At 40.5% G+C, this 16602-nt stretch overlaps 1 protein-coding gene across 1 annotated transcript in view; it reads left to right on the top strand.

The window, feature by feature from the left end:
• The first annotated feature begins 1651 nt into the window (after window positions 1-1651).
• map3k1 (mitogen-activated protein kinase kinase kinase 1, E3 ubiquitin protein ligase) overlaps window positions 1652-16602 on the top strand; it is a 126006-nt gene continuing 111055 nt past the window's right edge. The window contains exon 1 of the mRNA XM_041184588.1: window positions 1652-2341. Within this exon, the coding sequence (XP_041040522.1) occupies window positions 2016-2341 (326 nt within the window). The 5' untranslated portion in view covers window positions 1652-2015. The remainder of the gene's footprint in view (window positions 2342-16602) is intronic.

Below are 16602 nucleotides of genomic sequence, written 5' to 3'. Positions count from 1 at the left end.
TGATTTAAAACCTAAAGTTCCATTGGTTTATTTTACAGCCTTTGCAACCCGAAGTGCTGCTTTTAATGTCCAGTAAACCTGTGTCCCAAATTCCTCTGATTTTCCACAAACCAAGCCTAATTCTACTCAGAATATAATTACTCTTATTTCTTAACTCAAATATGTCACCTTGCATTTAACAGGCATTTAATTCCACCTGTCACTTTTAGTCCACCCTCTTATCAATGTCTCCTTACAACTTCTTTTGCTGTGCTAAAAAGATAACTATACCTTTTATTTTTGTATTGTCTGCAAACTTTGAAATCACTCCCTCTAGGCTCCTTTCCAAATCATTTACACAGTGAACACAAATGACTTCACAACTAAATCCTATCCAATAACTACTTCTAATTACTGAGAAATTGCCCTTAATTTTTAGGGGAAGTTAATCCTAGAGGAATTTTCACTTGCACTGCCTGGGTGGCAATGTGTCTGAAAGGATGGGCTCCACAACTAGCAAGTAATCCATTCAAGCAGTGAAGGTGAACATTACTTCCACTCTGTTTCTATGAGTTTTACCAAGAATCACATGTAGTGCCCCTGCCTCTGAGCCAGAAGCTCAGGCTTCAAATCCCATCCTAGGGCTTGTTGGCCATTGAAGGAGGTTTAATAGGCTGATAATCAGCCTACTAATATTTCCAACTATTCCCCAAAGGGGAAAAGTCTGTAACGATACAAAACAAACTTAGCATCATTTAAGTAGACTGTACAAGAGTCCATTATGACTCTGATAGAGCTGTCCATTTAGTCTCATACCTCTGACTTTTTCCCATACCCTTTGATTTTTTTATCCACTACCCTTTTTAAAAGCTGAATAAAAACAAAATATGCTGGAAAGACTGTTTCTCTGCAGAGTTAATGGTTTGAATTAATTACTATTCGTTAGAACAGGAAAAAGTGATAGATGTACCAAGTTTTATGAAGTTCAGAAGTAGGGAAAGGGAGGGAGAAAGAACCTCCACCCCTCTTAAACAGTATAAAATCCATCACATTTCTACTTCTCTTCAGCTCTGAAGAAGAGTCATACGGGCTTGAAACGTTAACTCTGTTTCTCTCCACAGATGCTGCTGGACCTGCTGAGTTTTTCCAGCATTTTGCTTTCGTTAAGTACAAAAGGGTCTCTTTTGGGCCTTTTAACAACGAACACGGATCGCGCTTCCGCCATTGTTTTTGTTGGGGTGTATCATATCCTAATAACATTCTGCACATTAAAGTTATGGCATTATTATGACATTATTATGACATTTCAAATGGCCAAACATTATCTCTGCTTCCCAAAAGTATAGGAAATAGCTTTATTAACTTAGCAATACTCTCACGTAGGTTTCTTAATTGACAATAGTTGGTGCATGATAGATTTTATGTTGGAAATCTTAGAGCAATAGTGAAGACCAATCCGCCTCAATGAATGAATGAAATGACAGAGCGGCACGAAAGAGACTTTACGCGATTGACTCCTGTTGTCCGGCCAAATCGTAGCTGTGAAGGTTGGTGGAAGGAGAGGAGCTGGGGCTAACTAAAGGGAAGTTTGTCCATATAAGGGATGGGGGGGCGGCCCAACAACACGGAGCAAGCTCGGGCGCTCCTCCTCCTACACTTTTGAGAGCGAAAAGGAAAAGGCGAAGTTTGTGTCAATAAGACTGAAGCCGGCTCGGAGGGTCAGTTGCAGTTAGCAGCACGGCCTCCCGCCTGGAGAGAGATGTTATTAACCGTGGCTGCGGCATTAATGCTGAGCAGGGCCGCCAGTAACCCGGTTTAACGGCGTTGAAGAGAGGGGGCTGAGAGGAGGAGGAGGAGGAGGATGTGAGTGAGTGCGGCCGCGGGGCTGGTGCTTACTTACTGAGCGAGTCTCCGTGTGTGAGTGTGTGTGTGTGTGTGGCCGGTGTGAAGAGGAGCTCCGCCCGGCTGTTGCTGCTGGAGGAAGAGGCTGATCATCTCTCCATTACACTGGAGCCCATGAACTGAAACAGGACAAAATGGCGGCGGCGGGGACCGGGAGCCGGGCGGCGTTTACCGGGGACACCGGGACAGGGACCGGGAGTCGCAGCAAGAGCTCGGAGCCGAGTGAAGAGCCGGGCTCGGCCCAGAGGCAGCTCGCCTTATACAGGAAGCACCTCCGTAAAGTCAAGAGCGTCGACTTCGACGCCTCGGTGGAAAAGGAGCCGAGTCCGGAGCCGTGTCTCCCCCAGGCTGGAGCCGAACAGCCCGCGCAATCCGGCGGCGGCGGCACTGCTGGGGCAGCGGGCTATGGATACAGCGGCTCGGCCGGAGCTATCCTCATGGATCTAGGCCCTCCCTTCAGGTAAGGCGCTGACCCCCCCCCCCCCCCCCGGTTACACTGTGCGACTGGGGCTCCCGCTGTTGGGGGATGGATGGCCCGGAGCGGAGGTTCGCGGGGCAGCTGCCGGGTACAGGCTCGGTATGTGAGGCAACTTCGTTTATTCTGCTGCCCCAACAAAAAAAAAACAAAAATACCTGGAAAAACTCAGCAGGTCTGGTAGCATCTGCTGAGTTTTTCCAGGTATTTTTGTTTTTGTTTTGGATTTCCAGCATCTGCAGGTTTTTTTTTTGGCTTTTATCGGAGTGTTTTTAACAGCGGTTTAAAGCTGAATGAGCAGGGGGTGGGGGAGGAATGTAAAGGTTAAGGGGATAGTGGGGGTTGGGAGTGGAGGGGGTGTGGAGGTGGATGGGTGAGTGAGGAGTCAGAGGGGAGGGGGTGGGGGGGTGGTCAGATCGGTTGGGTGTGAGGGGGGGTCAGAAGGGAATCAGACCGGGTGGGGTCAGGGACGGAGTGGGTTGGAGTGGGGGGGGGGGGGGCGGTCAGACCGACATTCAGCCTCAAGGTAAACAGTGTAGGAGCCGCCGCAGCTACATGCCGTTAACCCCGGTAAAATGGAAGGCTTGATGTTTTTGTTGTGGTTTTTTTTTTGGGTCAAGATCTGTTTGCTCAGGAGCTCCTGCCCTGCTTGAGACCCGTTTCCTGGACAAGCTTTTGAATGTGTTGTCGGTTGTGGTGGTATCGTCATATGACCCTGTTTGATCTTTGAAGGACCAACCGTTCTCTGCGAGGATATTTGTGTGTGTGTCCGGTTTGAGTCATGTTTATTTGGAAAGTTGGCAAAAAATGGTGTTGCTGAAGCTGACTTCATCAGTTATTGCGGTGGACGTGCATTGTAGGACTTTGTAGCATTTTCGGGGCCATTGCGAATGATTGAGGGACAAATGGATCGAGAAGTTATTGTAGACTTTTTTCGTAAATTTTAATAATGGGACGAAAAAGAAGTTGTTTTTTCTCGTTCAACAAAATCTGTCCGCGCCTGTAAGTCACGTTACAGCACAGTTTTCGCCTGTGAAATTTTAAGCAACGTAGTAAACTGCTCGTAGCACGTGAACTGAGACACGCGTTTTAGTTTTTCCTGATATTTTGGCTTTCAGACACTAGGCGTCTTCACATTTTCACCTCCCGAGCGCAAGAGCGCAGAGTTGTGCGTACACTTGCCAGATACCTGGAGCCTCTTATGCATTTGAAATAAGATACTTTTTTAGGTGAAAGTTTTATGTGCGAGTAAGGTAATATGTTGTATTTTATGTATTGAATTTAAACAATGTAATTGCCTAAACCTTGTTTAGGAGGTGGGAATGTTAGATCAGTAGCTGTCTGTGTGGTATTAATTTGTAAAATGTTAACAGATTAACAGCTGTAATTATATCTAAAACGAGCGAAGTACAGCAACTTTCATTTATATGGCGCTTGTAACTGAGAAATAAGGTGCTTTAGAGGCATAATAAGACGGGAAAGGATAAACAATATCAGGTCAACAGTAGGTTTTTAAGGAGGGCCCGAAGAGGTGGGATTTGGAGGGAATTACAGTACAAACAGATTCGTACTTGGGGTATTACATTAAGTTAATCACAACATTTGAAAATCGAATGTAAAATGTAGCCAGACATTGGGAATATTCAAAGACATTTTTTGAGCATGACCTTTTGAGTTTGAGTGCTGCACATAAGTGTATTTGTAGAACTGAAGTGTAGTTGGAGCAGCTATGAAGAGAGACTGGATAGGCTAGGGTTGTTTTCCTAAAGAGTGTAGAAGGTGGGGGGGAAACGACCTGACAGGGGTATACAAAATTATAAGGGGTGTAGATAGGAAGAAACTTCCTCCTTAGTGGAGGTGTCAATAACCAGGGGGCATAGATTTATGGTAAGCAGCAGGAGGTTCAGAGGGGATTTGAAGATTTTTTTTGGGTGGTTGGAATCTGGAGCACACTGCCTGAGGGGGTGGTAGAGGCAGGAACCCTCACGACATTTAAGTGTTTAGATGAGCACTTGAAACGCCATGGCATACAGGGCTATAGGCCAAGTGCTGGAAAATGGGATTAGAATAGTGTTTATTGGCTGGCACAGACATGATGGACTGAAGGGCCTGTTTCTGTGCTGTGACTCTTATAAGATTGGTGGAGTTTGGTTTTCTAATATTAAAATTGAACACAATAATTATCTCAATAGGGCACTGATAACAAACTTGTCTTGTAATTTTCTAACTTTTAATGATGCAAGAATAGTGTCTTGTGCTGCAATTGATGCATGGCGGGTACATTTGAAAGGAATTTGCTTTGACTTTTTTGGTTAGCTTCAGAAAACTTTGCCTGTTCCCAGCTTGATTGTCACTGCTGCTGCTTTTTAAAAGTTTGCTACCTTTTGGAGTTTAGTAATGTATTTGAATTCTGTTAATGTTTTGGATAGGGAAAATGAGAGAGAAAATTCCAAATGTAAATTGAGGCGACGTGTTAAAAATTGACCTAAAAATTAATTTAAAAATTAAATTGTATTTGACTTTTCAGAAAATCGTCTTAAACTTTATTGTAGCAATTTAAGCAAATAAGCAAGTTTTTCTTCAAATGCTTGTAAATAGGAGGTAAGGGAGCAGTATTTTAGAAACTTGGGCTAAGTCCTTATAAAGAAGCCATCATGGCTCTCTGCATATATTAATCTGGGACCATCATCCTATACAGTTAGCATGCTTAACAAATACTAGTGTGATCCAAATGGTTTTTTTCTGAGGACACTAGTTTCATTACAAACGAACAGAGTTTCCAAGCAATCTTCCTGTAACTAGGCAATGGAAAAAAAATATATATTTATTTGTTTATCCTGCCTCTCTTCCTCCCCTCCCAGTTTTCTTTTCTCTATACCTTGGAACAAGGTACAGTCCCATGATTGGCAGCACACACACACACACACACACACCCCACAAACACCAGGCCTAAGCAGACATTCTTCATGTGTGACCTCCAGAGACGTTATCTAACTATTTGACTGGAGATTAATTAACTTGTGCTAAACTGACCAACTGTCTGAGGCCCTCGGCTGTATTCAAAGAACCTGCCAAATTTGGGGTGAATTAACTGGCCCAAAACATTGACAGTCTCTGTCAGCTGCTTGTCTACAAGTCAGAACTAATTTGAATTTTCTATTGAGCAGTTCATCGACATTGGCAGTCATTGCAAACCAATTTGATTTTTGGCACATTCATAATCAGCCCTCCAATAACACTCCCCAGAACGACACTGGTGAATAGTGCAATGGATAACTTGCATGCAAAACATTGAAGCTTTCTTTACATTGTTCTGCTTCTAATTGTGCCGAAGCACTTAGATCCTAACCAGAAACTAACTTTGATTTGCAAGGCAAACAGTGCCTACTCTGAATTGACTGGCACAAATACATCATAATGCACCACCAGTCAGAGAGCTAATGTTATTCCATTAATGGGAACTGCAAATTAACAAGCCTTGGAGCTGGTAGTTACCCAGATTTTCTCAGCCAGCCACACGGCCATCAAATTGAGACCCTGCATGGCTGATCGTCTGCTCAATGGATAATCAACAAAGAAGACAGTACAGCATTAATTGATAGTTGAATGTGGGGAAAGCAAAGGCTTCCTCACTATCATTGAATTCCAAAATGATTTTAAAGGTCTTATTCATCTGTACTCAAAGGAATATAAGCCATATCTATGGCACCTATTCTCATAATTCTTTAAGCCCTGTTTGTAATTCTAGTGGAATCTATGCTGTACCCCTTCCAAAGTCACAGTTCAGTGTCCAGAACTGAACATGGTACTCCAGATGGGGCCTTTACTAAAGCTCTGTACAGCTAAAGCACCACTTCCTCACTTGTAAACTGTACAATTACAACTGTAATCTACAATTCACAAGTCCACTATCATTATTGTGTTTTCCCCAACTATCAACATCCAGGGGGTTGCCATTGACCAGAAACTGAACTAGCTGTATAAATATGGTGGCTACAAGGGCAGCTCAGAGACTTGGAATTCTGAGGCAAGTAACTCCCCACCTGAGTCCCCAAAGCCTATCCACCATTTAGAAGGCCCAAGTGAGGAGAGTGATAAAATAGTCTTCCCTTCCCAGATGAGTGTGACTCGAAACACTTGAAGCTCAACACTATCTAGGACAAAGCAGTCCACTTGATCGGTAAACTTTTCCATCAACTCCCTCCATCACTGATGCTCAACAGCAGCAGTGTGTACTATATGCAAGATGCACTGCAGCAACTCACCAAGGGTCCTTTGACAGCATCTTCCAAACCTGTAATCTCTACACCACCTAGAAGGACAAGGGCAGCAGAAGCAGGGGAACAACACCGCTTGCATGTTCCCCTCCTAGCCCCACAAAATCCTGACTTGGACTATAATGCTGTCCTTCAATGTTCCTGGATCAAAATCCTAGAACTCCCTTCCTAATAGCACTGAGTGTCCCTGCAACAGTTCAAGAAGATGACTCATCGCCAACTTCTTGAGGACATTTAGGGATGGGCAAAAACTGTTGGCCTTGCCACTGACACCTACATCCCATGAAATAATTAAAAAGAAGATTTTTTTAAGCCTATTTATTCAGATGTGTGAAACAACTTGCAGGTGCTTTCTGTGTATTACAACTGACAATGCTAGATGTTCAGCTACTTTGTCCTCTACTTAACTGTCAACAAAATTTAGTTATTATCAGGCATAATCTGTAGTTTGTATTATACTCTGGTTCTGGGTTTTAGTATGGAGATCTAACTGGCAGGAGTTTTGGTTTTTTGTCAGTTGCTCATTTAACATAACTGGAGCATTGAAACATAAATAGGAGCAGGAGTTGGCCATTTGTCCCCCCGAGCTTGCTCCATCATTCAACTAGATCATGGTTAATCTTCTACCTCCGTGCCATTTTCCCTCACTATCCCCATATTCTTGATATCTTTTAATACCTAGAAACCTATTGATCTCTGTCTTGAATATACTCAGTAACTGGAATTCTCTACCCAAGAGGGCTTTGGAGGCTCAAAGATTCACCACTGAGTGAAGAAATTCCTCTTCATCTCAGTTCTAAATGGCCTACTTCTTTTGAGACCGTGTCTCCTGGTTCTAGACCCCTCAACCTAGGGAAGCATCTACCCTTTTGAGCCCTGTAAGAATTTTGTTTGCTTCAATGACATTACCCCTCATTCTTCTGAACCCTTCGAGAATACAGGCCCAGCCTCCTCAATCTCTCCTCGTAGCACAGTCCTGCCATCCCAGGGATCAGTCTGTTGAACCTTCATTGCACTCCCATCTATGGCAAGTATATCCTCTTGTAGGTAAAGAGACCAAAACTGTGTACACTACTCCAGGTGTGATCTCACCAAAGCTCTATACAATTGCAGCTAAACATCTTTACTCCTACTCAAATCCTCTTGCAACTGGCTTTTGTAACCTCTTGTGAACTCATGAACATGGAGCAGGAGGCCATTCAGCCCCTTGAGCCTGTTCTGCCATTCAATAAGTTCATGGCTGATCTGGTTGTGGCCTCAACTCCACATTCCTTTCTACCCCCTGTACCCTTTGACTTCCTTGTCAGTCAAGAATTTATCTAATTCAACCTAAAAATATTCACACCTACAGGGTGGTTTGTTTCATCTATTGTATGAAGTCCGTACAAATATGTATAATTTTAATGGATTTGGTCATTTATGTGTTCTAGGTCCTGGTGAAAGGTTATCGATAAATGGCACAATTTGTCAGATTTTCATGTTATACCATCTTTTGGCAAGATATTTAAAAAGTAGCTCAACTGAATAATGTAAGCAAGTGTACGAATGGACAGTGTGAAGTAGGATTTAGTATCACTGAAGTTGGGGAAGGATCTGTGCAAAATTGTTGGAGATTTGTTTTGAACTGTTTGTACCTGGCCTCTACAAGACTAATTACAAGTTATGGGTCTGGTTATGCTTTACCACAAACTTCTTGCATTGCCAAGCTAGTATAAGCACAGCAATTCAATCACTGAAATTTTGTAATGTAGTAATTCCAATGTAGGGCAATAATAATGTTTAAAATTTCTTTTGTGAACATCAGCTGTAGAGCTTTCTGGAAGAAACTATTCAATCACATCCAATACTGGTGAGAAGTCAGAACCGGTAGATTTTTTCTCTCTCTCTCTCTCTCTCTTTCTCTCTGTCTCTCTTTTTCCAGATATTGCAATTTAACTTTTTTGCTGCACCTTTCATGCTTTCCCATGTATAATTTGTTTGCCTTATTTCTGCACCATATTCTATTGTGTGCGCTTTCTTGACCTAGCCTTAGTTCTGGCTCAGGCGCTCCCACCCTTAATTATCAGATTATTATATGCCTGCGCAGATTACATGTGATTCTTGGGAGTTTTATAAAACTACAGTTATATGTAGGTTGATACAGAATCATCTATAACAGTAGAAGAATGGGGGTGCAGAAGGAAAAAGTATACTTGTGTATTGCTCTAGAGTTAAAGCATACACAAAGCTAAGTGTGATAATTTGTCTCCTGCCAATATATTACAATGTAAAATGAAACCTGTTGTATGATGTATTCTTGGGCATCCTGACAGTCAAATAATCATAAGAACAGGATTAAAACTAAGTGCAGCACAAAAAATACATTTAATTTTAAAATGCTTGATTTCAAACAACACTTGTATGATGTACAGTTTTTCACACATGTTAACACCAGTGTGACTTATCGTGAGTAAATCATTTCAGTATGATCTCTTTCAATAGACTAATTTTGTGTTTTCTCTTCTCCCACCACCCTCTTTTTAAAGTGATTCTTGCTCAGGGATGGTTCCACAGGTGCTGGTAGCTATCAGCTACTTTATTCGAGTAGCATTTTTTCAAAATAAGGCAAAGTAGTCATGTCGGTAGATTATTTTACCACGGCATCACAGCCAATTCCAGAGTTTTTACACATCTGATCTTTATGGCTCAAGGTGTAAATGAGCATTCATTCACTGAGACTTTAGGTTAAATATAATTTTGATTTTCCTTGAGGGGATTTGATAGCTGCTTAAACTTTGTAGATATAAAATGTCACAAATACAAGCACTTCAAATGCAAGAGCTTTAACGTTTGAGCTTTGAAGGATTGTTTTCTTGTGGCTAGCATAAAGGGTAATGTGATGCCAGCAAAAGTGTTCTTGTTTTATTTAAACGTAGATATCTCCTTATTGACACACAAAAAACTAAGTCTCCTAGAATCTGATTTAAAGACAATATAAAATCCAACTCAGTCCAATGAAGCAGAGCCTTTTTATCCCAAAGACTATACCGGTCAATTAAATACAAAAAATTTTGTAAATATTACACCTCTAGATATCTTTGCAACCCCAGTGCATCATGTAGAACTAAAAACATGTCACAATTAAGACCAGAGGACTTTTTTTTATTTATGCACCCTACATTCTATCCTTCTGCACAATTGAGTCCAGGTTGAGTACCCTTTATTCGAAACCTCCCAGGATGTATTGCATTTCGAATTTTGGAGCATTTCATTTTTCGGATGCTACATATGAATTTTACATTACAATAGCCTAAGCCTAGGGTAGCTATAGTCTTAAGTAAATAAAATGGCTAGAAAAGTAAGAGGTATCACAATAAATACAAGGTACCTGTTTCTTTTTGACATGTTCACCACAAAAAATACATTTAATTTTAAAATGCTTGATTTCAAACAACACTTGTGTGAAAAACTGTACATCATACATGTTAACACCAGTGTATCTTATCGTGAGTAAATCATTTCAGTATGATCTCTTTCAATAGACTAATTTTGTGTTTTCTCTTCTCCCACCACCCTCTTTTTAAAGTGATTCTTGCTCAGGGATGGTTCCACAGGTGCTGGTAGCTATCAGCTACTTTATTCAAAAATCACAAACTAAATAGTGCACAACAATTAGACTTCCCGCGCTAAAGGTCAATGAGATTTTTTTTTACGAAGTGCGGTTTTTGGATGTGTTTTATTTCTAGATTTATGGAAGGGATACTCGACCTGTACTAATCATTATGGGATGCGCTTGTTTCACTGGAACAAGAGGCCTTCAATCCTCAAATATTAAAACCCACATCCAGCTGTTAATCTATTGACTGCCTGAATTTGGTAGACAAGGTTTATCTTTGTGTAAATCAGTGTTGTATCTCCTGTAATTAGGATGTTTATCATTTTGAAGAAGGGGAAAGTAGGATGATCCATGAAATGAGTTTCATCACTAAGATCTATGACCAGTGTAAAGAAAATCCATGTATGTACTGAACACCATATACAGTTTAGCCATTCTACTATTGAATTTAATTCTTCAATACCATTGGATTTGTTTAGAAGTTTTAACAGGATCAGTTGCTCTGGAGTTTTCCTCCAGCGAGAATCATATTTTTCCTCCCATCACTACACAAAGAAGACGTAAAAGGTCTGGAAAATATCTCCTCATAACTAAGCCAAAAAAGTAGATATTTTCAGGAAAAATTATTCTCGCTGGACGAAAACCCCAGAGGAACTGATCCTATTAAAACTTCTAAGAAATCTAGTTGTCTGTGTTGAAGAATTAAATGTGATAGTAGAATGACTAAACCATATATGGTGTTCAGTACATTTTCTTTTCGTTGGCTCTAGTTCTTAGCGATTAAACCCATTCTTCATTTCCTGGATCATCATGTTTTCCCTTCCTTCAAAAATGCTAAACTTTTTATTCTAATGACTGGAAATTATAACACTGAATTTACACAGAGTTAAACTTTGTTTACTAAATACTGTCAATAAATTACAAATGAGATATAGGTTTTAATATTTATTATTACCCCTGCTATTTGAGGGTTGAAGGCCTCCTGTTTCAGTGAAGCAAGTGAATCCCATAATTAGTACTGAATTTTACAGAAGGGTAAAATGTAGGGGGCGTGACAAAAATACAATCCTTTGTTCATAATTGTGCTGTGAGTTTTTAGTTCTATGTCGTATGTAATTGACCAGTGTCGTCTTTGAAAAGAGATCTGTTTCATTGGACTGAATTGGATTTTATATTGCTTTTAACTCTGATTCTGGGAGACTGACTTCTGGCTCTGTGAATATATTGTTGCAAGAAAGGAACTGGATTTAGTAGCATCAATGGCAGGAGTTGACTTGTGAATCAAATTAATACAAAGTGATCTAAAATTACATGTTCCAAACATTAGCACAATGACTGCATGCTCTTAACAGATTCTACCTTTACCTACTTCATTTTTTTTAAAAATAGGATTTAAAAGCATATGTGTGCATTTTGATAGATGTTCCTAGCTCTGGGTGATCTCATGATGGTTTGTTTCCTGCTGTCTAGCTACCTCTTTTGCACTTTATCTGTGGCCGTGGGTGTGGGAACCAGTGACATTCGAAATGCCCAGCTCAAACAAGCAGGTGGATTTCGTATCCATTTGGGAACAGGGGCATCTTGCACAACATATCCTGATGGCATTCAGAAATGCAGGGCATAATTTGTAAAAGGCAACCATGAGCTTTGCTATGGTATCAACTGTGATAATAGCTAATCCTAACTATCTCTCACAAATAAAAGGACCCCACAGATAATGATGGCCAGGTCTTGCTTTGGGAGGTGTTTAATGCTTGTGGAGTCTCCTGGTCCCAGAGAAATAGAAATGGCAGACCAGGGTCACCATAAAGATGTTTGAATGCCTGGCTGATTATAATGTTACCAGTGGATGTTTCTGTTACTGTTGTGTTTTTGGTGGCTCTGTCTGAAAGAAGATACGGTAGACTGATTAGTCTGGCTTGATTGACCACACATTCAACATGCCTGTAAGCATGGCACCTAAGCAAAGAAAGTAATCATTAATCAAAGTTTTCAACAGATGAACTAGCAATGGAAACTTCAACACCTGTACCAAAGAGCCACCAGCAAACAAATATTCCAGCTGTAACAAGCCTCCAAAGAAGCCTGTGCCAAATTTCCAAGAATCGATCAGGAGCTAGCTGCACTTGATTGCTCTTGAGACATGCCCTGGTAAATAGTGATTACATTGTAGAATGGGGCATATACTTGAAGACTCAAAGAGCATGGGTCCAATCCTGTACTTTGTGCTGTACATTTGGCTGCAAGCAATTTGACCAGCCTTGCTGATTTCAAAACAAGGTATATCTCAAATTAGAGATTCTACACAAAATCTTTGTAATTCCTGTGTCTGAATGGTATGCAAAGTTTTTCAATGGTGTTCCAAAACCCCTCGAGCCTCAAGCTCACTTTAAAGATGTTCAGAATGTGATGCAGTTGACTTCAACGAGGATAAAGTGCAACTATTAGACAGACTGCTTTGCTTTATAACATGTCTTGGATTTCGTTAGATAAATGGGCTGGCCAGGAAAAAGTCTGTAGCTAAGCATCAGAGCAAACCATTGTTGAAATTCTAAAACAGAATGCGTAACAGCAGTGCTCTTGACCTGGGATGGTGAGTTCATGTCTTCGCTCTCAATCTCGCTTGAATGGAACAGACCACCATGTCTTTTGATCTTTACCAACTGAAACCTTGCTCTAAGTATTGTTTGACTGTTTTCAGTTATTCAAGTAAATTATATTATTGTGGATGGGAGTTCAGTTTAGTGTGGTATACCTGAAAAAAGAATATTAAATGGCTTGGGGAAACAAGTGGGAGAGTGACATTAGACTGGGTGGTTTGAACAGACTTGATGGACTGAGTAGCATTCTATGCCGTGAGGAAACGTTGCTGAATCTACTTCAGTAGAGAGCAAAGTCCAGAGTGTGCCTTTGCTGCAGGAGCGCATGGCTACCAGACAGTATAGGCCTGGTATATCTACTGGTTGTTAGTGGTCAGCATTAGTTCTAATTTGGTTCCACCTCCTTGAGATGCTCCAGTGCTGACCAATAGATCAGAGGGCCATCTTCCTCTTGAGTGCCTCAGGAAGCATCACCTACACTAGCAGGGCTGGGGTTCTCTGCCATGTGCCTGCACTTAGGTTTCCAGTTCCTTAATACTTTCACCTTATTTTAACCTCCTTCAACTACCGCTGGATAAAAATGCCTATAGAGCCATTTAAAGGCTCTTCAATTTTTGATGCCCAATCTTAACATTTCCCTCTTAATTGGCTCCTTCCCATAACTTCCATTTGCATGTACTCTTCTGCTCTTACCACCAGTATGCCCTGAAGCAATCCAATCCTTTACCTGAATCTGCGCTAATGAGATGTTTTCAGAAAATTGGATGCAAAGAACACATTTACATTTAGGTCTGTCTATAACAGAGTTATGTAATATGTTGGCCACAAGACTAATTGGGAATCCAGTTGTATCTATTTTAATTGTTGGCAAATAAAAATGATTAATGGACATAATTTGAGTATTTATCTTAGTAATGATCGAATGGTCAGATGTCCAGCAGTGTGCATGTGTTTCTGATCATTGAGTGCTTTACTTATGGTAGTAGGTGTTTATTAAGTAAATACACACCTGGTCTGTGGCACTTTTTTTATTTGACATGGCATATGTTGACCAGCTTTAGAACTGGACTCCAGTTTATTTCTATAATTTTCTGGTTTTATTTCAGATTTCCAGCACTTGACACTTTTTTAAAATCATCAAAAAGGATATTTTGGAGACGTGATAGCTTCCAAATTAAATAGTTTAAATAAACTCTGGAGTGTCTGAAGTATGTCTACCCATATTGAGTGTATGCAAGACATTTTCTATTCAGGTTAGTTTAGCTGCATGCACCACTGCAACTGTGGCCACACCTATGGCTGGTCATTTTTTGGGGGGCAATATTGGTCAAAACCAACCATGAACCACTTTTGTGGCCACATTTTTCCATTGAGTTATGTCCAACAGCACGTTAGGGATTTGCAGGTGCATAGCCACCACATACAGGTACTGTCCCTCTTTACATCCCAAGCAACTGCTTTTTGCAAGCCAAGTAGGTGCACGGCCTTCCATGCTGCTTATTTTTCCTCAACCTTACGGTAGAAAGTTCTTGGACATTGCTTTGGTTGTAATTTTTAACTACAGTGAAACAGTTCTAAAATACATGTAGACTAATTTGGTGCTATATTGGAACTTTTAGGGTCATTCTGGATAAATCATCTAAGATAGGCCAAACGGCCTGCCTTACCATTGTGAGGTCATTTGAGCTGCATTTAGCACATCCAGGCATTAACCATTTTGTTTACACGAACAAGATGTCACTATTATCTGATCATCTGGTTAGGCTGATAAGAAGTATTTGATGTGGTTTGCCTTGCTGAAATGTTCTTTGCTGTTTCTTTAAATACTACACAATGGTGTCATTCTTTGGTTTTTATAAAAAGGTCAGATTTAACATTTTTAACAAAACAATGTTGTATTGACTATTTAAATTCAACCAGTAGAAACTGTCTGAAGTTTCACAGATGGTTTCAGTAGGTTGAACAATGTCTAGTTGTCTGCACTGTAAGTGCATAAGTTGTTTGTTTGCCAGTATCGTGAATCCCTGGGTGGAGTTAAGGTGGTGTGACAATTTAAAAGTTGGGTCAGTTTGCCCTGCAGGGAAACAGATGGGTCTCTTCCAGATATTATGCTGCATAATTGCAACAAGTAGCCCCCTGTTTTTCAAAGGTGAGAGTTAGCTACTATATATGTCTTTGAGCCCCTATATAACCATTGCTTGCATAGAGCATCGCTGAATCTAAAATAATCCCATTACTCTGCATCAAGTGAGTGAGTAACCTGGCTTGTGTTTTATTGTACGTTATTGATGCAAAGCAATTTGAGTGAATGTGGACATAAAAGATTTGTGGTATAACCTGGGAGTCAGGCCCAGTGCTGTGCACCTAAGTCCTACATGGTGTGTGACCTCTCTTGCACTCTTTTCTCCAGAAATAGCATATCTGCTGTTAGTGAAAGCTGTGTCTATGTTTCAGTAATGGTGGGCCTGTTTTAACACTTTAGGGGCCCAGGTGAGGGGAGTGGTAGCTCTGCACTTGTGTAATCACACACAGGCAGAGCTGTGTTAGTGCTAACTCCAGTGTCCCACGCTTTTTTTCCCCATAGTTGTTAGTGTAGAGGTAATGAAAGAAGGGTTATAAAAGCTTTTAAATCTAGGAATTCTTTTGGAAATTTCTTTTGGTGGAGTGGAGGAGGAAATCAGTTTTGATTGCTGACAAGTTTAGTATTCTGAAATGAGTAGTTAAGTATAAGTGAAAAATTAAAATTGGCATTCCATCGGAGCCTTCTGTTCCTGTAAAATAGTACTTGGGAATTTTTGTAGCTTTCGTTTATTTTCATTGTAAAATTGCATTGTTGGATTTTTTTTCTAATGAAACTAATTTCAAAGTTGACACGCAACATATAGTGCTGTGGCCCAAATTAGGTTCTGGCAAGTTGTGCAACTGCAAACTTTTCAAACCTCATTGTTCTACATCATTTTTAGGAAAATTTTGCTTACGGAAGTTAGAAGTTGTGCTCTCATTTTTCTGTGCCTTTTTTAAAATTCCCAATGTTCAGTTTTAGACTAGATCCATGGTTGCATTCTGTTTGCATTAAACCAGCAAAACTAAAATTCCATAGAGTATTCAACATTCCAATACATAAAAGCAGGCTGTCTGTAATTTCCATGGAGGAGATATTTTGAGCCTTGGTTTGTCATCCTCCCTCACCTTAATCATTTAATCGGGATTGAGGTTTCTGTACATTACTGAAGGACTGAAGCTGTTGCTCAGATAAACCCAGAACCAACTTGCTGCCTTGGGTGGAGACCATAGATTCCATGGCACTATTTAAAGAGCAGCCCAGGCTTCCTCCCTATGTCCTGGCCAACATTTATCCATCTGAGCACTTATTTAATTTCTGTTTGTGGGATCTTGCTATTGCACAAGTTGGCTGGCTGTCTGCTTTTTCTAAATTAGAACACTAACGTTTAACTTGGGTCCTTTCTTTCATCTTGTAATTGCCATATCCAGGAAAATCTGAGGAAGTGTGTCTACAGACCACCTTAGTAATTGAGATCCAACTATTAATTTTTGGAAATATTTAAACATTGTGTATGCATTTTGAGTGAAGAGTGCATGTATTTTACTATTTGTGAAATTGAGCTGCTGCATCTTGAGTTGGTCACACTTCAGGTATCATGCATGGAAATTCTGCAAAGTATGAAATGTTTCTTGACCTCTGACTGGCATCAGGATCTGTCAAAGAGCTATTAACCTCATGTTTTTCACTTGAGTGCAGGATTGACTTTTTCC

Source organism: Carcharodon carcharias, chromosome 1 (assembly GCF_017639515.1).
Source record: "Carcharodon carcharias isolate sCarCar2 chromosome 1, sCarCar2.pri, whole genome shotgun sequence".
NCBI lineage: Eukaryota > Metazoa > Chordata > Chondrichthyes > Lamniformes > Lamnidae > Carcharodon > Carcharodon carcharias.
This window is presented reverse-complemented; position numbering and strand designations above follow the sequence as displayed.